General features: G+C 34.7%; 1 protein-coding gene across 3 annotated transcripts in view; it reads right to left on the reverse strand.

The window, feature by feature from the left end:
* The window catches only part of CLINT1 (clathrin interactor 1), a 64788-nt gene that overhangs the window by 21719 nt on the left and 19478 nt on the right, over nt 1-23591 (reverse strand). For 2 of the 3 annotated variants that reach the window (XM_030834259.2, XM_030834258.2), the window contains exons 2-6: nt 6555-6659; nt 5926-6022; nt 4258-4366; nt 3142-3306; nt 135-312 (exon numbers count right to left, since the gene is read on the reverse strand). In XM_030834259.2, coding sequence (XP_030690119.1) covers nt 135-312; nt 3142-3306; nt 4258-4366; nt 5926-6022; nt 6555-6659 — 654 coding nt within the window. Of the gene's footprint in view, nt 1-134; nt 313-3141; nt 3307-4257; nt 4367-5925; nt 6023-6554; nt 6660-19789; nt 19809-23591 lie in introns of those variants that run through there. The other variant, XM_060296550.1, reaches the window with a different exon arrangement.

Here is a 23591-nt window from a genome sequence, read left to right on the forward strand (position 1 = left end):
AATTAAAGAAACAAACAAATAAAGCTGAATTTCAGATAATGCCAACACCCAAAACAAATAAAAAAACCCAAGACCCAGCTGTGTCAATTTAGTTCCCTTTCCAAGAGACCCAGGAGACAAAGTGTTAATAATACCTGCATCTTTCTGGAGAGTCTTCTCTATCTTTCCTCCGGAACTTGCTGATGGTGTCGTCAATTGTGCTTCCAATTTTATCACTCAGTTCACCTAATTTATCACTGAATGGAAAAGCACTCTTGCTTTTATCCCAGTCCTCATCCCATTTTGATTTAGGCTCAGGATCATATCGTTCACCTATATAAAGCATTAAAAAAAAGCAACTCTAAGGACATTAAATTCAAAAGGTGTCTATAGTCCTTATTTCTGAAACTTTTCCTCATAATAAAATAGTTTTCAAAGGAAAACAGAAAGCTCCCGCAGTGCTGAATCAACACAACTGCAGCAAGGCACAGCATGTAGTACCAGTCATTAAGTGGCAGGAATGCAGATTCAAAAGCTTTTGTTTATGAAAACTAACACAACCTTAATGCACAGCACAGCATATCAGGAAGTTCTTAAGGGCTGCTGAAAGGAGTAGAGGAAAACACAAAAACCAACACGAGCTATATAAGCAAAAGAGAAATGGAAATCTTTTGTTTTCACAAAAGTCACTTAATGCATTATATTTCATTCCCATTTCTTAATGGTTTTTCAATTATTAGAAAAGCACTGGACAGCAACAATCTCTTACAAAACACAAACTACAGGAAACACTACTCTGAATGCTACATATCCCAATATACTGTAAAGACTCATAACTGTCATTCTTTACCATCAAACTAGAAAAATAAATGTAATTCATGGCATGGGAAAGCATCCTTCAATTATTTTAAAAAGAAAAGAATATTCTAACTACCAAAAACTATACAGACTAGAATCATGAAATATGCTCAGGCAGTTCAGAACAGTGATGATCTATTCAAACACCAAGTCCAAACATTATGCGGGGACTGGCAAAACCTAGGGAGCCTCTGTGTGAATTTGATAATGGAGATAGTAGATCACTGGCAGTGAAAAAAAGCCCCAAAATGTCAAGATTTGTTTTAGTCCTTGACTTTGAGGGCCTAAAGAAGAGACAGGAATTACAGGCGCTAAATGGACCCTCTTGCATTTTCATGTCCAAACTCAACAAAAGAGGCAAGAGTACAAGGTGCAGAAAAATCATGCGTGGTTAAAAAGAAGACCGAAAATTAAGGCAGGGTGCAGAGAAAAAGGAAGACCAATGAGAAACAGCAAAATAATCAAAAGGTGGATAACTGAGCTTTTGTTTAAACTTTGGTTAACAAGTTCTGATGGCATACATGCCCTTTGGAGATCTAACAAAACCATTTTGCTGAATTACTCAGTAAAACTGCAAAGCCAAAATTTTCTGTGAGAGTTTGAGGATTTAAAAATACGTCTACTAAATCTGAAAGTGACCACCAACTTAAAGAGAACATGAAAAAAATGTTTTCTAGACAAAATTTAAGCCAGGATGGTATTATAAAAATGAATGGCTCTCCAACAATGTATATGTACACTTCAATAACAATGTGATGAACTAGACTTTGAAAAGAAACAAATTTACAGGATAAATGAAAGCAGGTGAAAACTAAATTAGCACGGTGGACATCATACTAAATGAGTGCCAGAGATACTGGATATTGGCAAAACATTATCTAATGTCAAAATAAAAAGCATGTAAAATAGTTAAAGTTGATTAAGTCTCTGAATAATATATATAACATTAAAAATAATTTATAAAAGAACGCAATGCACAGGACATTCAGCTCTATCTCTAATGCAGATGATGTAATTAGTTCACTCTAAGTCTAAAAACTTACTCAATTGTCTAAATTTATCTAATTATATATTGTGCTGATTAAAAAAAGGACTACTAGCAAGTAGAATGAGGAAAGGAGTGGCAAACAGCTCTTTCTACTCAAAAACACATTAAACTGCTAAAGCTACTTTGAAAAATCTAAAGAATAAAATATTTACTTGGGTAAATAATTGAAAGACTTCTTACTCCCCTAAACAAATAAAAACTCCAAAACATATTTTTGTGATTTATTTAAGAGAAACATTTTTGCCCAATTCAAGAACTGACTTAAATGTGATATGGGACATTAAAAAAAGGAATTTTTCTGCTGTTAGAAACATTAACCAATTAAGTGCAGTATTTTTAATTTGAGGGCAAGAAAGCAGAGGAGAAAAGGAGCGAAGACATTTTATAGATACTCGCAAGGTAAGAAATAGAAAATTTTTACACAGTTACAATGAAGGAGTTACGAGATCTCAGTATAATTCAAATATAAACAAATTTAGTTGGGGGGCAGTTAGAGATCCCCAACATGCAGCTGCTAAGTATACGTGGCATTGGCCTGTCTGTGTATATACAAAATGACAAGGGACTGTCAGTGTTCAGAGAAGACAGAACGAGTCCAAAGGAACATGAAAGAGAGTTCTTATTTTCTGTATCTGTTTCAAGCACCTGCCTAGAGATCTATTTTAGGAAAGCCATATTATTACATTAAAAATAAACATGAGAGATGAATGTTCTAGCTGTTCTTAAATATGTTAGGAACAATACAGTGTAGGCCTAGATGAAAAACTGATGGTATTGTCAGTTACCTTTTTCTACATCAAATTAATGCAGTGCTTAATTAAGGGAACAGACTCAGGATGGACTAAACTGTAGCTCTATTTTTGGCCAAAAATAGAACTAAACTGGTTTTGAATTAGGAGGATCAATCTCTTCATCAAACTTTTTTTTAATGCTCTACATGGTAAGTTACAGAAATCCTTTTTTTTCTTAGAATGGGAACCCCAAGAGGAAAGGGCATATATCTATTTTATTCTCTGTATGTCAACTCAAAGTTTCGTCATTCAATAATGCTTAATGGTTAAAATCATATTCTTGAAACACAAAAGTAAAAAATAGAAAGATTCCTAAGATCCACAGGAGCCAAAATGAGTATTACATTTATCTCAGTATTGTATGTATTCAAAATAGCATTTTTGTCTCCTGTATTTCAATGATTCTTAAAATACACCCAAGAAGCTAAACTGATGCTTAGGTGCCAGTCTGTCTTTGATACTCACTGTATCTGAATCCTCCAACACTGTCTGAGGAAACCCCAACATATTTGTCTTTGTTCTTCTTTGCTTTCTTTCGCTCTTCACGAAGCCTGTCATCATCCTGGGCAAATTCAACCAATTCTTTCACCTTCTGGCGAATATTTATACCTTGATCCTTGCCATGCTCATCTGTGAGGATGGTAAGGGAGAAACAAAACCTTAAGAATTCAGTTAATATGTATCAAACTCTTTAACACACACAAAAAAGACATGAAAATTTCAACACAAGAAACCAAGTTCAATATTTTAAAGTGAATAAAAAGAGGCAAATTGTGTTACTGAATTTTGTCATTTCCTCATCAAATCCTAAGTCTTGAGATGCAATTTTGGCTTATAAGAGAGTGCAAAGATGAACTAAAAAGGACCACAGATAACAGTTCTATGCAAAATCAATTAAAGATCCACTAAAAAGGATTACTAACAATAACCATACAAAATGGACTAATATCCAAAAATGTTATTTTCTTTTTCTATGGTATTTTAACAAAACAAAACGAAACGTATATTTTAATGACTGAAAAGCACCCAAACGCCTTCGTCTCCCCAATACAAGTTTGGAAACACTAATTACCAGGATTTAGTGTAGCTGAAAAACTGAATTTTTAAAATGCTTTCAACTGGGGTATGCTACAAAATGAAATGTGGTTCATTCTGTATCCTCTTTCACATTCAAAACACACTCTGGCCTTGCTGCCTTTGCACAGTAAATATTATTTGGTGGGAGGAAAAAAAACCCCCAGCTTCAAACAGATGTGTGTGTTTTGGAGCTCTAACCTTTTCTTCCCATATGATTAAAGCTATTCCTTTATGGACACCACAGGGGACCAGTCTCTAGTGCATATTTTAATATAAACCCGAACACTCATGTTGTGTTGGTTCTGTTGTTATTAGCCAGTATTTTCTGCAAGTTCTTGTCTTCACTAATTAATACTCTAGGGCCCCACGTCTTGGATTCTGCACTCGTCACACAACCAGCAACAGTCACATTCTAATTAGAGCGGAGAAGCTTCTAAGCTGGTTCAGGTGACTGACAACTCCAACTACTGTTTTAATTTGCTTATAGGTTTTTCCATTGCTCACCTACAAAGTGGTAATTTTCCAGGGATCGCAAATCATAAATGTGTTCTCTGGCACTTGTAACAACACGCTCTGATCCATTCCTTATGAGGTAAGCTAGGAGCAGCAATGACTGTAAAAATACAAAGCACCAAATGAGATTTAATGAAATAAATTCTGGTAGAGCTCTGGTAAATGGCTAAAAAAAAAAATTCTAACATTAGCAAATAAATAATCTTTGTGTGCGTATGTGTATGTGGGTTCTTTACCTTACATTAGACTTTAAAAGTACCTTTAAAAACTCTTATCATCAATTTAAAGTTCCTCTTATACCAAGCGTACTAAGTAATTATAAACTGTCCACTGGATACACGTGTCAAAAGATTAAAAAAAAAACTTAGATGTTAAATATCTGAATGTATGATATAAATGAACACTAAGCTTTTTAGAAAGCTGGTTCAGTTTTAGTGTTAGAAGCATCAGTTTAAAGAGAACAATTATTTCGTAATTACATGACCTCACAGCATTTTTCCTCAGATAAAATTTAATTTGGGAGGTTTATGATGTGGCTTTTGTTTAAAAAACTTGCTGCTTGCTTTGGAAAATATAGATATTTTCTGCTAAAAAGGTGATTTATGCTGACACGTAAAAAAAAAGAATCAAAGGAAAAAAAAACTCGCTGCCAACAAATATGAGAAAAGAATGTTTACAGGATTTCTTTTTGAAGTGATGAAAATGTTCTGGTTTAGACATTAGTAACTACTACACAACTTTGTGAATGCACTAAAAACCAATGAATTATGAATTCTGAACTTAACTTTGTTTGGAACAAACCTCACATAAAGATGATTAGATCTAGTTAGGTTGAAGAAATTGAGGGGCAAAGAACCCTCATTCTACTAGGAGTTTATTCGTTAAAAAAGTAGTTTACCCAAGAATTATTAAAACAAACAAAAAGCTCTAATTTAAAAAAATTAATTTATAGAAATTTAAACTATTTCATCACTACTACTGTATAAGCTAAAGGAATGACAGTGAATGTTTTCAGAGACAAACAACATCAAAAACATGGAACTAAATAAAGCATTGATTTTCAATACTGAAAGCCAGAAACGTTTCTTTCAAAGTTTCAAATATAAATATAATAACACCATTTTGGAAAGCACAGAAAAACTTTCTGAGCAGCAAGAAAATATCGTGGGGATGGAAGAACAGATTACTATCTTGTTTTAGAATTCTACATTATATGATGAGATCAGTATTAAATGAAAGGAATCTAACAAAAGAGTACATATTTGCAAATTTTAAAAAGTTAGAATTTTAATGCTTTAGAATCTCCTGTTATACTTAAATTTAACACATACTTTTGGTGTACAATACTGTAATAATACTGGCAAATTTTTATGTAGAGATGACAAAGCATATTAGAGGGTGGTTTTCATCTTAATTGCTCATACACTAAACATGCATACTACTATAGATTCATTACTTTCGATATGGACAAATATATGAAGAGTGGTTTATGGTGACTAGAAAACAGAACACAAACAGCAAATATACTTCTTTTACCTGTTTTAGAATATTCTATTCTAGGATTCAACATCCTTCATAATCACTTATGTATGTACACCTTAAAACTTCAAGCATTTGTCTTGAACATGTCAAATAATAAATACAGACTAAAACCCATACCTTATAAACTCTTCTCCAATTTTTTTTGTTGTCTTTTAACATTCGTGACCAAAGCATGTTCATAAGTTCTGGAAATTGTTCGTACATAAATGTAGCCCTGAAAAAAGAATAATTTTCCTTAAGAGTTTGCAGTGTGTTAATTCTGACAGTAGATGGCAGGCTTGTTCTGTGTTTTCCTAAAGAGCTTTAAAAAATTAATAAGCTTAATTCAAAAAACTTTAGATATGCTTCCTTAAAAATGTCTTTCTTATATTTTATACAATATTGAGCACATTCATAAGTCCCACTAATTAATATCGTATTTTACAAGCCCTTCATTCACTGGCGTAATCGTCCAGATGTTCATCAGGAAAAAATTTTCCTAGCTTTAAGTCATTTTATATGCATTTGTCAAAATTTTAACAAAGTTTGTCTAAACTTCATTGAAAAAGAAAAATTTTGTTTGACTTTTCTGAGCTAATATCTAAGGGGAATGGATCCGCTGTAAAACTTCCCCCACTAATATATGAATGATTATATGCAAAATTTATATCTGGCAGCTAAACAGTTTAAAACTGAAAGCAAATTTCACATTTCTGGGTGAAGATAGCTGCATTCTTTCTGCACTGCTGAGTCAAATTATCACTTACTTGGCAATCTCTCCCATGAGTTGCCCAGAAGGTCCCCAAGGATCGTCATTCGTTGCTTCTCGAACCTTAGACTCTATCTCTGAATAATTCATAACCACATTGGTGCTGCAGAGAAAAAAAATGCATGCACATACGCACAAAGATTAGCATCAAAACTGAGAAACACATGAAAACTTAATAATGACACTACTGGGTGTCCTAATGAGATACCTCTACAGGGTGGGAAAGAAAACATCTTTTGTGCCCAAGCTACCCTGAGGACACTATATAACACATTTAAGTTATCTTTAAGAAGATTTTACTATTCCATTAGGCTTCAAGAATACAGATGAGAGATTACATTAGAGCTGGCGTAAGTCCAGTAAAAAATGGCTTTAGGTCAAATTAAAAAGGAAATTGAACATGCTACAGTCTATTATAAAGCTAAGTTGTCATTTTGCTGACCAGACCTGGTTTACATGCAGTCTTAGGTTTCCTGTTCACAGAAATTCTTTAATGAGCAAAATTATATAAAAGCTAAATGTTATTTATACTGTATTAAAAAAGCAATGAAAAATCAAAGATAAGTCTAAAGATGTTTAGAACCACTATGAACATTTAACTGTAGTCCTTGTCTTCTTTCACTTACTGTACCACATGTGTTTTCTATGTCACTGTGTAGTCACTGTAACCCTCAGTGGTTGTTTTTTTTAAAATTAATTAATTTATATTTTGGCTGTGCTGCACAGCATGTGGGATCTTAGTTCCCCAACCAGGGACCGAACCCGTGGCCCTGCGGTGGTAGAAGCGCAGAGTCTTAACCACTGGACCGCCAGGGAAGTCTCAGCCCTCATTTCTAATGGCTACATAATATTCCATCTGGAGACTGTATGATAATGTATTTAACTTTCACTTAAGACTTCAGCAGTGGTCAAGAACATGGATTCTAGGAGTCAGAAAGATCTGACTCCAATTAACTTACGTTGTGATCTTTGGCAAAATTATTTTGTGGGTTGGCCAAAAAATTCGTTCGGGTTTTTCCCATAAGATCTTGCAGAAAAATCTGAACGAACTTTTTGGCCAACCCAATACTTCTCTTAATGTTTCCTCAAATGTAAAATGGGAATAAGGAAGAAAACTACTACTATCTCAAAGGGTAACATATCAAATGATACACAATGGTACAGTGTCTGACATATACAGGAAGTGCTCAATAAAAGTTAGCTATTATTATTAGAGATAATATCACCTATTAGAATTTAAAAATATCAATATTAAGTAATATTTTTATAAGAAAGAACTAACTTTGAAAAGAATACCTTACAATTAAGAGATGAGATGGCAAAATGTGTGGTTGTTAAAAAAGAATTTCTCATGCTTATATGGATTGAAGAATTCAAAGACATTCTGAGGAATACATACTATGGAAATGTGACACATTATAGTAGTACTCATTTGACATGTAACACTCCAATTATTACTGAACAATTGTTATAACAGATGCCTGTAAATATGGTAATTCAAATCTTCCACTTAAAATTGAGTTTTAGAAATAGTGAAAAAATAAGAATTTGGTAACTCTTATTAGTTATATCTACCCCACTTTTGCTGTACGGTTTTTCAGTCATCAAAAAGTTGTTTTAAATAAGGAAGGTTTGATTATAATTGGCACTCGAATCTCTCAAATATAAATTTCAAATTTATTACAAATACTTCAATTAATAAACAGTTCAAATTTTAAAGGAACCATTATGCATATATATGACTTGACAAATCACAGAATAAATATGGCTTCTAGATTTACATTCAGAATACTGTTCTATTAAGGTAGAAAAGCGAAATCCTATTACTTTCTTTCTCCTAAAATATCAACTGTTTGATAACAAATACAAATTATTTCCATGGCACTAAAATAAATCCCTGGTCTCCACTGCTTCCTTCAAAATTTAAGACTATTAATGAATGGATTTTTATAAAAACCCCATAATCATTCTATTAAAAATTTTATGTATAAATATAAAGAAATAGTAACTTTTTTTCTAATTTTGTTAACAACTGAATCAAAATAAAATTAAGGCGGGCAATGACACATTTGCAATTTAAGATGCCACAAAATAATGGATTTCAAAATGCTGTTGTTTATCTTACTGGCTGAAGAATGCACGGCTTAGGCAGTTAAAAGTGTAGCTGTGGGAATGAACAATAGCAATTAGATTATAATTCATCCAAGCATTTCATGACCAAGAATGCACTTGAAATTGTTTGCACTGTTTAATTTGTTGGAGAACAAGATGAAGAGTTAATCTCTAGCTCATGTACATGAAATATTTTTACTAGAGCCTTCATAAATGCTGTAGCTTTCCGAACACTACTTTCCTTGTTCAAGCTACAAAAACCCATGGGTCAAATGAGAAAGGTCCTGTTTCCCTACCCTTCGCAAGATTCTTAGCTGAAGGCCTATATGTGTTTGAGTGCTGTGTGTTTCAGAGGAAGAGGTGGCAGAGAGCCAATTGCTTAAGAATCTCCCTATTTCCTTGGTTGAGAAACAATGGGAACTATGTAAAAGGACAACTTGCCATTAAACACACAACATAAAATATAAAATGGCAACAACATGGAAAACTATGGCAACAATAGTAACAAAAAGTAACAAAGTTAGAACACCTCCATGAAGAGTATCAGGCTCTATTTTAAAACCATTTTCTAACAATACCGCTGCTTTCCAGAAACTGGAATGCTCAAGATGAGATCCGATGGCATAAAGAATTCCAAAACAAAGTATTTTTAAGCTGCACTTAATTCAGAAACAAATATAAACTAAAACAAAACAACACTGTATAGTTTGGCCTTATTCCAGGTCATTTAAAAATAACTGTTTCTAAAAAGGTAGAAATGGCATTTTGATCCTTCCTTTCCCATGTTTTCTACTGCCCTCAATCCACACCCTACCCATAATTCCAGTGCCCTTTTTAAGAAAGGAAAATAACTCCTCCCCTCTCCCCCAAAAAAGAAAAGTTAAAAAAAAAAAGTTATGTCCAGATGTGAAAGGAAAAAACATTCAGGTTAATTCCTAAAACTTCTTATGATTGACACAAATGTTTTAAAATGGATAATTCAGACACTAGAGGGGGATCTCTCATCAGTTTTTTAAAACACACAAAATTCAGACAAAGGTCAAGGATCTGTTCTGCAAACAAAATTAAAGGAAATTACCAGGGAGTGACCAGAGTGAAAAATATGAGAAGCTGCTCATGTTCTGAAGATTTTTACCTTAAAGTAATATTGAACCACTGCTTTTTTTTTTTTTTTTTTTTTTTTGCAGTACGCAGGCCTCTCACTGTTGTGGCCTCTCCCATTGCAGAGCACAGGCTCCGGACGCACAGGCTCAGCAGCCATGGCTCACGGGCCCAGCCGCTCCGCGGCATGTGGGATCCTCCCGGACCGGGGCACGAACCCGTGTCCCCTGCATCGGCAGGTGGACTCTCAACCACTGTGCCACCAGGGAAGCCCGAACCACTGCTTTTTTATAAGGATAAAATCCACAATTAAAATCAAACCACAGTGTTTTCACACACTTCACATGTGCTCCTCACAGCACCCCAGCAACAGGCAGGTAGGACAAGACTAAGAGTCCCCAAAGAGAGTACTTAACTCTGCACTACCTACGCACTCAGTTGGATTTTTAATGCTAACTACTAAAAGTTACCATCCTCAAGTCCTGTACACATGCTTCTATGGCTATATGAACACAGCCAATATAATAAGTCAAGGGTTGATTATTCAATTTGTTAATGATTAGTGTTCATTTGGGCCCTCCTCTTTATTCCCCATTTTCTGCTTGTATCACTGGTCACTACTGATAAATATCAAGTTATTTTACTCAGTAACAGTTTGGGTCCAGGTTTTAGAGGCAAAATTGGTTGAAAGTAAAAGCTAAAATGGAGCTTTACCTACAGATGGTCAGTGATTCTTCTAATCTGCATTAAGAATAATCAGTAAAATGACTGACAAGAAAAAACTTGAATAGTCTTATGGTATTTTTTTCCTGCCAAAAGTTCAAGAATATGCTTTGCTAAACAAAACGACAGACCAGGAGAAAAGGTAAAGTACAGGTGTAATCCAGTCTTAACTGCTAACAAAGGAATACGAAAATTGAAACAGATTTAGTAAGAAGCCTTTTTCCTAGCCTGCCTTTTAAATTTTACTTCTTTCTAAACAAAATGGAATCAAATGGGTCTGTATTTTTAATATGGTTTCTTTTTGTTTGTTTGGTTTTTTTTTTTGCGATATTTGGGCCTCTCACTTGTTGTGGCCTCTCCCGTTGCGGAGCACAGGCTCCGGACGCGCAGGCTCAACGGGCATGGCTCAAGGGCCCAGCTGCTCCGCAGCATGTGGGATCTTCCCGGACCGGGGTACGAACCCGTGTCCCCTGCATCGGCAGGCGGACTCTCAACCACTGCGCCACCAGGGAAGCCCCTTCTTTTTGTTTTAAAGTTATTGTAAAGACTTTATTCATTCCGAGCTCAGGAAAAAATATTCAGCAGTATTTTCTATTAGATGGTTAAACTTGTGTTTTTTCATACAACCATCCACACTTACAAACACAGGAGAGTCAGAAAAACAGAGGCAGCAAGAGACAGAGACAAATACAGCATTCAAAGTAATGGCTTTAAATAATGTGTTTTTTTTCTTCAAACTGTGTTTTCTTTTTTTCTATATTTTCCAAAATTTCCCCTATGAACATTATATTGTAACCAAGGGAAAAGTATTAAAATGCCATTAAGAATACAAATCGAGTACTATATCATCATTAGCAACACTTTAACTATTTATAGGCAAATAAGCATCATGGTAGACCAAATTAGTATTATTTGTACTTCCAATGTCTTGTTATCAGGCTAGTAAGTGTAGCAAACTAGTAACTAAAATATATGTATACAAACTAAAATATGTATACCAAATGCTATGTGTGCAAAACCACAGGGACAACTTAGGTACATAATATTGAAATTAATGTGATTAAAAAAAAAACTGTATTAGGGAAGAATAATTCCCAACATTAAAATCTATATTTAAAAGTGACCTCTTGATCTTAATGCCACAGATTTCAGAAGATACTTTTACGATATAGGTAAAACTATTATGCTCCCTCTAAAAATATCAATCTTTAAGAAACTTTTTAAAAACAACAAAACACCCTTAAAATGAACAGTGAAAAAGACAGTTTTCTCAGGTAACAAATTACTTATGCCAGAAAAATCTGTTCCTTTTTAAAAATGTTTCTAACCAAAAGAGCAGAGAAACAGTTTTAAGAATACTTGCTCTAAAAGCTAGATAATGGACCATGTGACATTCATTTTTCATCAGGGGATGATGGTCTTCACCACATTACCCTTATCTGCAAGGTGAACATTTACAGGTTCAATACTCATACTGCTACCCATCCAAAAAAAAAAGCTTTTTCTTGATCTGAAAATGAAACACAAAGCAATGAATTATGTCTTAACACAAGCAATGGTTCAGTAGAAGAATTAATGTTGCTAAAGCAGATGTTATCATATTTGATTATACAGTAACATAGTTATATAGCTACAGTGCTAAAGCAAGGAAAAAACTACAGTACTCCATCCATATCATAAAAAGAAAACTAATGAAATATTGATAAGTACAGAAGAAACAAATAACAAATCTGATGCTTGCCACTTTCTCTCTAGTGCTACCACGCTGCCATTACTAGCAAAAGCCCCCCTACCAAAAAATAAATAATTTAAAAATTTGAGTGAGGAGAGAGGGAAAAATATTTAATAGCATCTCCTTAGTAGAGAACTTTAAATAAACTTACACTCAGGATCACATGACTAGTAAATAGCAATAGATGTCCAAATTTTGTTAGGCTTTCTAATTCTAATTAAATGTAGCCCATTTTCTATTATGCCATAATGCTCTAAAATCAGAGAATTAGTAGTATCATCTGAGCTAAAAGTCTACTAATTAATATATAAGATGACATCACAAATTGTGCTACTAAAAGAACTAAATGCTGAATTAATGTTTAAAAAGATATATTCTCGGTCATGGAAATTACATTTTCTTTGGTTTTAGTAAAATTAAAAACAAACTATCCAGTTGAAAAGAAGGAAATCAATGTACCCCCTCTTAAACATACATATTCTTAAAAGCAAGGTAAAGAAAACAGTTTAAATAGGAAAGAACTGAAATTGAAGACATCTAAAACCTGAGGCTCTCAACCATTCTTCTGCAGTAACAAGATTTCAGAAAAGAATAACCTGCTTACTTAAAAGAAAATACCCTATTTCAATCCACTTATAGGTATGTAGTATGCTCATGTGCATATTATTTATGACTTCACCTATTTACACGGAGGACTGTGCTGGATTATGTACCTTCTGTTTTCTTCTTCACTTTTCAAGAGGGAACATTAAAATGCTAAATGCTACAATATTTAATTGCTACTTCTAAAAATAATCAACAAGAATATGCACTGAAATATTACACCTCTTCCTTTAGCTATCACAGTAAAAAAATAAATAAATAAACCCAAATAAATATTAAAGAGCAATCTGCTGCCAGGTTTTATTGAGGGAGGAAGGGGGTCCCATAGTCCTTTTTAAAGCTTCTAACTTTTAAAATATGACATTAAAACCACAGAAAATGTATTAATGTTCAAAACACCATTTTAATTTTTCCCTCCCCACATATTATTATGAAAAGTACTCCTAACTGACATAACTATTTTTGAAATTCTAATTGTTTTAAGTTGTAAGAAAATTAAGGACTTTATACTCTTTTCTTAATCAAAAGCTATTCTCACATCAATTCTACTACCAAATTCTTTGATCCATTCTGAGTGATGCTGGCCTTCAATTTCAATAAATAGTTCAGACCAGTATTATCATGGGGTGGAGAAATAAACTATAGAATTTTAATCACCTGTGATGTTTTACTATTACTGAACACTGTTGATAGATATGGCTCAATATTTTCGTAATCTTAACTCAAAATTTTACACTGCATTTGTACTACTTACAGATAAAGTGGAAAGATAAATTGTACAAAACTGTTTTCTATAAAAGTATTTTTCATTCCGGGGGGGGGGCAAGGCAAATAGAGAGCAAAATGAACACTAAACACTACTCTGCAGGTAGAAGGAACTATAATAAACCCCTAGCATTCTTGAAAGATGAGCTGAAGACCTTTGTGTATCTTTAAAATTGTGAAAATAAAAATGTTAATGTAGACTCCTGACAATCTCCCAGATTCAATAAAAAATTAAAGTATCCTGTGCATATTATACTTCCTTAACACAGGGTAACCAATATTTAGGTTCACTAAATTTTATTTCTTAGGTGAGAAACTTTTGCATGGCAGAACACTTTCCATACATTTCTTTTACTGATTCCATATGGATTTGATTGTGTCATCAGTCCAAGGTACTACCAAACCCTTAAATGTGTTCCTCTTTAAATACGCGTAAAACTTGTTTTCTGCCTGTGAATCATCATTTTCTTAGGCTCTGCCACATTCAATACCAGTACCAGAGGTTGGCTTTCTTTTGAGTCGTTTTTCACACACAAAAAGTTAAGGTGTTACCACAGCCCCAGAACTGGAGCACAACAGGGCTGAGCTGCAAGGTGGATGCCAGTGACTGGCTTATTAGCTAAGTGACTAATTCCCATACTGCAAGTCAGATTTGGATCATGACAAAATTATACATTATTTTCTGTTAACAAATCTTCTAAGATCTGTTATAAAAAGTCAAAACTCTGAATAGAAAAATCTATCAAGACTCTACCGTAATTTAGAAAGGAGAACGGTTACACAGTAGGAAATGTAATGTAAAAAAATTTTATCTAAGAACTTTTATCAGTAACTGACACCGGTTTATAACGTACTTTCTCTTCCCGTCTCTAAAAACAGCCATTACAGATTATCAGTATTCTAAATGATATCTTTATCTAAAGATTTCAAGCTTAAAAACCAGCATTCCAAGTCTACACAATTTCACAATATGCATTAAAAAAATACTTGGGCCCTTGCTTATGTAACAGTTTACCAAACATTCCATGAAAATTTCCAGTATTGATTCAGTATCAGTTTGCACAAGCCAAAATTAACCAGACCCACATCTAAAATTTCTGAGATTCCTAACTGACTTGTTCATCATTTAAGTATAAAGTAGTCCTAACATGTAACTAGCAGACATAATAAATCTTATGAATTTTCCCCCCCAAAAAACCCCCCCAGAAAAATCATTATTTTATGGTTTATGTAGAATTCAAGGTAAGGGTACATAAGATGAATAATCATTAAAGAAGTCAATACTCCAAATTTAATTTCAAATGGCAAACTTTGTACCAGACTAGAATGTATACATAAATTGATCACTGGAAAGATAATTTACAGAAGCAGTAACTAAAATACCTCATTTTATATGAAAGATCATTAAATATTTATAGTCCAACATAAAGTCTTTTGGGAAACACTAGAAACCACATATAATTATTTCAATTTTCAAAAAATACAGGAATTGATCCAAAACAAAAAAATACTTAAATTGGGATAGTAGTTGGATTTCTGCCCCTCCAAGTCTGTCATTTAATTCATTTTTCCAAAAGGTACCAACCCCTTGATCACTATTAAGTGTGACTTAAACTGGCAACTTTTCAAGAAAATAGTTTAGTAATTTATGTAACAGATGTGCAAAGGAAAACTACATGGATGAGATAAGCCAAGAAAAACATCCTGATGTCCACAACTAAATTATGACCTGTGGGAGAAACTATAAAACTATTTCCCTTTCCTTACAACTTCAGTGGTTAGCAATAGCAAATTACATAACCCATTTTATAGCAGCCCTTATTCAGACATTAAAATGAGCCTTGACTCCAGGAACTGTTCCAAAACACAAGGGCCACACTAGAGGAAAACATTGCACATCTATGTATTTTCATGATCTGGTTCATCTTTTATGGTTATTTTGTAGAAAAGCAAAGTAATATGTATATTAATTGATCAATAATTTATTAGAAATGAATAGGGCCCATATCTTGTCTCTGATCCCTGGACAAATCAACCACTGATGTGTCTCAGTTTCCTCATCTGAAAGGTAGTTCCTATGTATTACAGAGATTAAATGAAATGACATGTAAAGCATTTAGCACACATCGTTACTTTTCTGCCAGTATTTATCATTTTTAGTTTGAAGATATTCTTTATATGGCTCCTTAGAGTACACTGGTATTAATACTTATTACTTACCCATCTCATTCACTGCTGTGGGACTTTACAGTCATGGTAACTGGCAGCCTATCTGACCCCGGTGTGCACACTGAAATGAAGATTATTGTAACTATACAGCAAGGCAGGATGGCTATTATTTAAAAATGGCCAAAGATCTGGAAATGAGTTTCACTAAGAGACAGGACAAGTATCAATACAAGCCCTAGCACAGAACTGCCATTTTATGCTTAACAGAGTTTGTATTTTGAAGTTCACTCTCCTTAATCTTGGTACACCACCAACCATGAGCTAGGTTTTTATTTTTACATTAAGCAGCAATTTCTCCTGTAGTGGTAATCTGACATCATCTGATAATGTCTCTAATTTTTTTGGATTCACTAAACTAACTCATAAATATCAGCTACTGAAGCCACACATCCCAAAGCAAATTACACAAAAAACAAAGACTTTTAAGCTATTATAAGAAGAAACATATTTAGCATGAAGTTTGTATCTACAATTTGGGGATACTGAAAAAGTTGCAGAATTCTGAGCTTCAAAGTACCAAAAATAAGGCCCATGTAACTCACTCCAGGAGGTGTCTAGCTGAACAAAGGATGTTAGAAAAGCCATGACACCCAGTTTCTCTATCCTGTTTCCTCTGTAACAGCAAAATCATTATACTAGGAAATGTCTGGATGTTCACAGGTCTTGATGGTTTATATGGAAGCCCTTCTAATGTCTCTCTAGCATAAGCACTGCTAACATGACCTGGGCAGCAGACGATAGGCTTAGAAAAAAGCTGTCCCAACATAGGCTAGTCCCACAATGCTAAGGAGTTATTATTTTCCAGAGAGGCACTCTGGCAGCAGTAAAGTTTGGGAAGGCTGGAAAAAGGGAAGACTTTTTGAGTGGTTCAGGGAAGCAGAATGAAAAGCTGCTCCCAAGATGTTGCAGAAATGGTGCTTGGAACAATGTAGCAACAGAACAGGCAGAGGCAGCCACCACTAGGAAATTCTTCCTTTCATGGCCATAGAAAAAAAGCTCTCACAACACAAAATTGTATGAACATTAACCACTACCAACTATATAAAAACACATGTGCATGTGGACAAAGCATAAAGGAAAAAAGCCCATAAGAAGTGTTGGGGTGGAGGCACATTTGTTTAAAATTTCACTTACACAATGAAAAAGCATGATCTTTTTTTAAAGAAAAGAAAAACAGTACTTGTATATAAAACTTCTTTTCACTTGCTAGGTAAGTGTCCATTGGCTGGAGGAGGATCAGCTTGCACTCCCCTGCCTCAGCAGCCTGTGTGTTATAGCAATGCTCTGTCTGCACAGATAAAAAGCTTTCTAAGAAAACAGCTATGGATGGAGGGCCAGAAGGTAAAGGTATCAGGTTGCTCTCTGCCCCCTGGCTCCTGCAGAACACTGCTGCCTCAACAGGAGACATACCCAAGGAATGAATGCCAGTCCCAACCCAAAACCATTTTCTTATTTCCAGCTGACTTTTTTTTTATCACATAACTCTGTAACTGTTAAGATTTTCATTTTTTATTTTCTTTTGAAACAGTACTCTAGTGTTTTGTGAAAAATACTCTGGGAGACGTTAATAGGTGTGTGAGAAATGTGTTACATGGTAAGGTTTAGGAAATGTTATGTAAAACAAAGGCAACTTTATTACTGCAACACTTGTTGGAGGCTTTACTATTCTCAAGTGTATTATGAATCTCCAACAGGGACTATATTAAACATTTCTAAAAATTTGGGGACAAGACACCTTTTCCCTTGGGACATTTTGAAAGTGTCCCAAGAAACCCACTTTGATGTATTTTTTTTAAAAGGCCCTTTTTTCCAAACTTCCAAAAATATTGTCAGTTGATACCTTTTACCTTACCATTATTTTTAGTATCTGTTATTTCTCATTTTTAACCTAATGAAAACCTTTTATGTTTTTAAACTCTTATCTGTTGACTGGCTTTCAGCCTTTTACCGTGCTTTATTTCTTATTTTTATCACACTTAAAAAAAACTCCTGATTGAACTTTATTGTTGATCTAAGTTATACATATACTTTTTCTTTTTTTTAATTTGGCTGTGCCATGCAACTTGCAGGATCTTAGTTACCTGACCAGGGATCGAACCCAGGCCCTGGCAGTGAAAGCACTGAGTCCTAATCACTGCACTGCCAGGGAATTCCCTCAATATTATTTTAAGACTCATCTGTTTTACTCTTTTTGTAAAGGCCTTTCTGCATTGGGTTTTAAAAAACTTTAAAACTTTATTCCAACCCCTTCAAAGTTCTCACTTTATTTCAGCTTCAAGTTTTAATTTCTTAATCCTCATTTAATAACCATATGTTAAACATCTTTATTTCCTATATATTTTACTTATTTTATGATATTTTATAATGCACAGCTGAACAAGAAGAACCACAGCAAAGAGCTCAGGAAAAGCGATGGATGGCCTCTCCCCATGGCCCCTTACTCTCACACTGGTAGCTGCTTTTCTAGGCTCCCTCATGCAGAGCTAACATTTTTCACAAGGATCAATTAAATACATATATGAGATACCCCCAAAGAAAGTCCCAAGAGCGGGAAAAAAATGATTATTCTTACATATTAGTGCTGCTTTTTAACAATAAAATGTTAGTTCCTATGTATTTGAGAGGTAGCAACATGAAGGTAGCTTCACTGTTTTGCATCCTGATATATAATCTCAGGGCACATCATAAAGCTGGGCAGGCTGGGTGCAGTTGTTGGGATGTCTGGAGTCATCTTCAGGAGTCTTTTCCCTCAATGTCTACTTCCCATTAATTTCCAAAACCTGTTCAATCTGCATTAAAAATACAGGCACTACCTCTAGCCTAGACTCCTACAAAAGCATTTAACAATCTCTCCATTTCAGGTGTATTCTCCTTTTATTCATCCTCCAAAGCACAATCAGATTCATCTTCCTAATATTTAGTGTTGATCATGTTAGTCTACCACAAACTCATTACCACCTTCCCCTTGAAACATCTTCCTCCTCCTGTACAGTGAACAGTACCATCCTGGGTTATGGCTTGAAGATCACTATTGATTACTTCTCTCCCGTCTTCTAGCTAGCATCCAATCCATTCCCAAGTCTTTTCAACCCCATTTTCTAAGTATCTCTCAAATATGTCCATCCACTTCCAGCTACACACACTGCCACTACCTTGGTCCAGGGTGACCACCATTTCTCACAGGGATTCCTGCCAACAACCTTGTAACCAGTCTCTCTGCTTCCCCTCTATCTTCCAACAGGCTAGAAACAAAGTGAACTCTTGCTGAAATACAAATCCTATCTATCTCAGCTCCCATTTTAAATCCAGCAAAGTCTTCCTTATTACCTTCAAGATGAAGTCCACATTCCTTCATATGAGATACCAATTTATTTCTTCAGTCCCATCACTGTTATTTTCTCCAGGTCTCTGCACATGCTATCCCTCTGTTTCTAAATCCTCTGCCCAAACATCCCATCTCCCCCACCTAATCCCACCTTATCATCAGATTTTAGCTTAAATGCTACTTCTTCCAAGAAATCTTCCTTCAACGCTGGGGATCTGCCTATGTGCTCTACACAGCAAAGCACATTATGTGCTTTCTATTACCTTGAACTAAAACTAAAACCAGTGCACTATATAATGGACGTGTTTGTTTACTTGCCTGTCTCCCCTTCTAGACTGAAAACATCCAGAGGACACAAATTTTCTAACTCACTTAAAATCCCCAGTACCAGGAACAGGCTTGGTGACAGCAGATGTTTAATAAATATTTATTGACTAATTAAACAAAAGGATTAAAATCCTTATAGCTTCTTTCCTCTGACTAAAAAAAGTCCTTGTTGATCATGCAGGTGATCAGGACCTACATAATCTGGACTCAACCTATCTGTCTAGCCTTTTCTCCCACTACTTCTGTTTCATTTACTTTACAGGATAATCATACTGTATTACTAGTTGGAATTTAAACATGCCCTTTACTTTCTTACCTGAGTAACTGTTCACTCCTGGAATCCCCACCTCTTCTTTCAGTTAAAATCAAGCCTAGTATTAAACAAAGATGCAAAAATGAAGACTTCCTGACTCTTTCCAGCCCATAGTCTCCCTTTCCTATGAAGAAATAAACATTATGAATTATATTCTGCCCGTACAATGGCTATGTATGAATTTATCTTAATTCCCTTAATAAAATATAAGTTTTTAAAAAGCAAGTAGAGTTGATTATTTGAGGACTCTGTATTTGTTAGTTTATATTTGCTCACTGAAATGTATTTTTAACACCAAAATCAATATTCACAGTGCTTTTGTGGTCATTTGTGAAGAGTGCAGCAAAACATTAGAGTCATCTGTCATGCATTCCCAGATGAGGTCAAAAAGTTGATGCTCTGTCTTCTTGTTTGAGTTCTTGTACTATAAACAAACGTCCTTTCTCTGGTCTATTCAGTATTGCTTTTTCACATCTTTATGATTTTTCTTGATTTCATTGTTTAATATGGCCCCCAAGCTGACTGCTGAAGAGCTGTCTAGTGTTTCTAAAAGTAAGAGGCTTATGATGTGCCTTACAGAGAATATACCTATGTTAAATAAGACATAAAGTATAGTGTACTTGGCCCTGAGTTCAATGTCAATGAATCAACAATATTAGAGAAGGTGACTTTAAACAGAAACACACATAAAAGAAGGTTACTAATTGGTTGATGAAAATGTGACCAGAGGCCTACAGGAAACTAACCCTGTACTTCCCCTATGAACAAAGGTTCAGTGTCCGCAGTGACTTTTTAAAACATAACTACCTCAAATAATCAGAATTGACTGTACTCCATGTTATGCATTTTTGTTTCCCTCTCAGTGCCTAACAATGAATGCCTCACATAAAACGGGTATTTAATAACTGACCGGTGAATACATAAATGAAATCTATGATCTCCTGGTAACAGAGAGGGGCGGATGGAAGATAAGGAAGCTGAGATTAAGATATGAATAGAGAGGACTAAAATAAACACCCACTGACCAACAAATACACAAAAGAGAATGACATAAGAAATACTACCCTCATAAAATTTCTTTTTTAAAAAGCTGACATAGAATGTTTCAATCTCAGGCTTTTGGGAATCACAGCAAGAAAGACTTGTTAATTTACTATATCCCTTAAAATTAGCTTACTGACCCCTAGCAAAGACTTAAAAAGTTAAGATACCTTGGCAAAGGACTTCTGTGTCCCACAGAAACATGTAAAGAGCTAAATATGAAATTGAAGGCTAAAAAAACCCCCCAAAAAACTTCAAACACTTTAAACTTCCTACTCATGCTCAGTATCAACTACGAATTTGAGAGCATCATGAATTTCACTTCTCTAGATGCTGGAATTCTAATATACAAGCAGCCCTCCCTTTGCATGGCACCTTGTTAACTGGAACTCATACATACTGGGCCAGGCCCTCACTTGGCACAATCTATTACCACACAAGAACTGAGCAAAGCAAAGACTGCATAGCAGTAATTCTTGTGTGTTCCTTCCAAAGTAACACAAATGGCAGAGCTAAATGAGGACATTTTATTGCCTGCTTCACATTCTATTCCATAAGATGGCCATATATATTTGTTTATTGGTTCTTAAACACTTATGTAACTCTACAGGCCAGGCAATGTCTAAGCCCTTTAAAAACAATTCATCTAATTCTCCTAACAACTCTATGAGACAGTATTATTATCCCCATCTTACAGATGAGGAAACTGAGGTACAAAGAGGTTATCTCACTCTAGGCCACACAACCATTAGTGACTCAGTATTTGAACCTAGATGATCTGACTCCAGAGATAAAGGTCCAGAGCTTACACTCCTAACTGCTATGCTATAATCATGACTTTAACCAGTGCCCCCCTTCTACTCTTGTCCCCACCCTCAATCTATTATTCAACTCAGTACCAAGAGTAAGGTACATAAGTGAGATCATTTCACTCCTTTGCTTATCAAAATTCCTCACTGGCTTTATACACTTAAAATAAATCCAAACTCCATGCAGTGGCCTACAAGTCCCTGAGCCTATCACTTCTCTTCCACATGCTCTTACCATATTGTTCTCTAACTTTCTCACCAGCTCTTTCCCCACTCTGGGTCTTTGCTCACTCCATAATGCCCTCTCTCTGGAACACTCCTCCTTTACTCTGTGTGCTCTAAATTCTTTAAGTCTTAATGTAGATACCATATTCTCAGGTCTCATCTCACCACCCTAACTAAAACAGCCCCATTCATCATTCTCTACTTCAGCCCCTTTTCTTCATAACTCTCAAAAAATACGTAATTATTTTGCTTACTTGTTCTTATCTCTCCCCACCAAAACTTGCTTACAACTATACTTCAAGTATCTGAAAGAGTTCCAGATGATCAGTAAATATTCATTAAGTGAATGAGCCAGGTTGTCCTGTGGCTTCCTGCAATCCTTAGTACAACACCTCATTCTCTTTGTTGTATGGGTATCTGACATGAGAAGCATACCTATAATTTGAGTTTTCTCTATCAGAGATTATCTAAGCATTAAGAATATAATTCATTCATTAAAAGATGATCATCACCATTTATTCTAAAAAACTCATCTGAAAAATATTATCAGTCTAAAGGGAATGTTAATTATGTAGTTATTATTTTCAAATTATTCCTTATAAATCTCAACATGACCAAAGGGATATTACCTATGTTAAATTCAAACACCAGTGTTGTATCTCCAGCAAATTTCTCAAGCTCTTCTAACTCTTAATGTTCAAATTACTTTTATTTAATTATTTAAAATTGTGTAATTTTGCTGCATTTTAACATTTATGCATATATAGTTATTTTTTTAATTGTTCAGAAAATGAGACTCTCAACATATGGCCAGTTTTTTCCAATTTAAGTCAAAAGTGTTTCATACTCCAAATGAGTTATCTATTTGGTTTGGGGGTAAAGTAGGCATAAGTCTACACTTAAGCTATACATCCCAAGATTATCTACAGGAAATTAATCTTCAATACTTATTTCTACAAATATCACAAACATAAGTATTTTACATTTGCTAGCTAAATAAAGCACCAACATCCAGCATTCTAATTAGAACAGTACTGCCATAATTAAGTGAGACTTAAATTACTCAGTAATCAGCTGCTAGTATAAACAATTCAAAAGCCAAACAGGAGATATAATAAAAAGTATGTGAAGTACAGGTAGATGGTTGTAACATGAAATACCATTAGGAAAAGTGTACTCTGTGACAGCATTTTATTGACATAATCAGATTATCTACAATGTATATACTTGTATAGCAAGTGCTTTGATTTTTGTCTTTTCATACTTAATTGATTCACTGAAAGCAAATTACATTGCTGGATGTGGGAATAGCAGGAGAGAATAGCAATGCAGCATCCTTCACAAATCTTATTCTCTTAAGGTTTAAAAATACGAAAACAAAATGTTAAACTTTAATTATCCAAAAGAAAAATACCACCACCACATTTCCAAAGAGGTCTTTATCCCATGTGCCACCTCTCTGTACTGTAGGTGTTCCTACATGTAAGAAGTTCTAGCAACATCTTAATTATGACAAAAATCTCTCTAATCTACCAAAAAATCTCTTTTTAAAATCTGTCCCACTGCTAAAAAGAACCAAAGCCAGGGGTCCTTGCAGAAATGGCTGACTCCAGGGCTGAAGCAGTGAAAATACAGGACAAGCTTGAAACACCTTGTGCCAGAAAGAGCGAAAAAAAATAAAACGGCATGACGAAAGGATACAGGCCAGCTTCACGGGGCTCTCACTGGCT

This window comes from Globicephala melas, chromosome 3 (assembly GCF_963455315.2).
Source record: "Globicephala melas chromosome 3, mGloMel1.2, whole genome shotgun sequence".
Lineage (NCBI taxonomy): Eukaryota > Metazoa > Chordata > Mammalia > Artiodactyla > Delphinidae > Globicephala > Globicephala melas.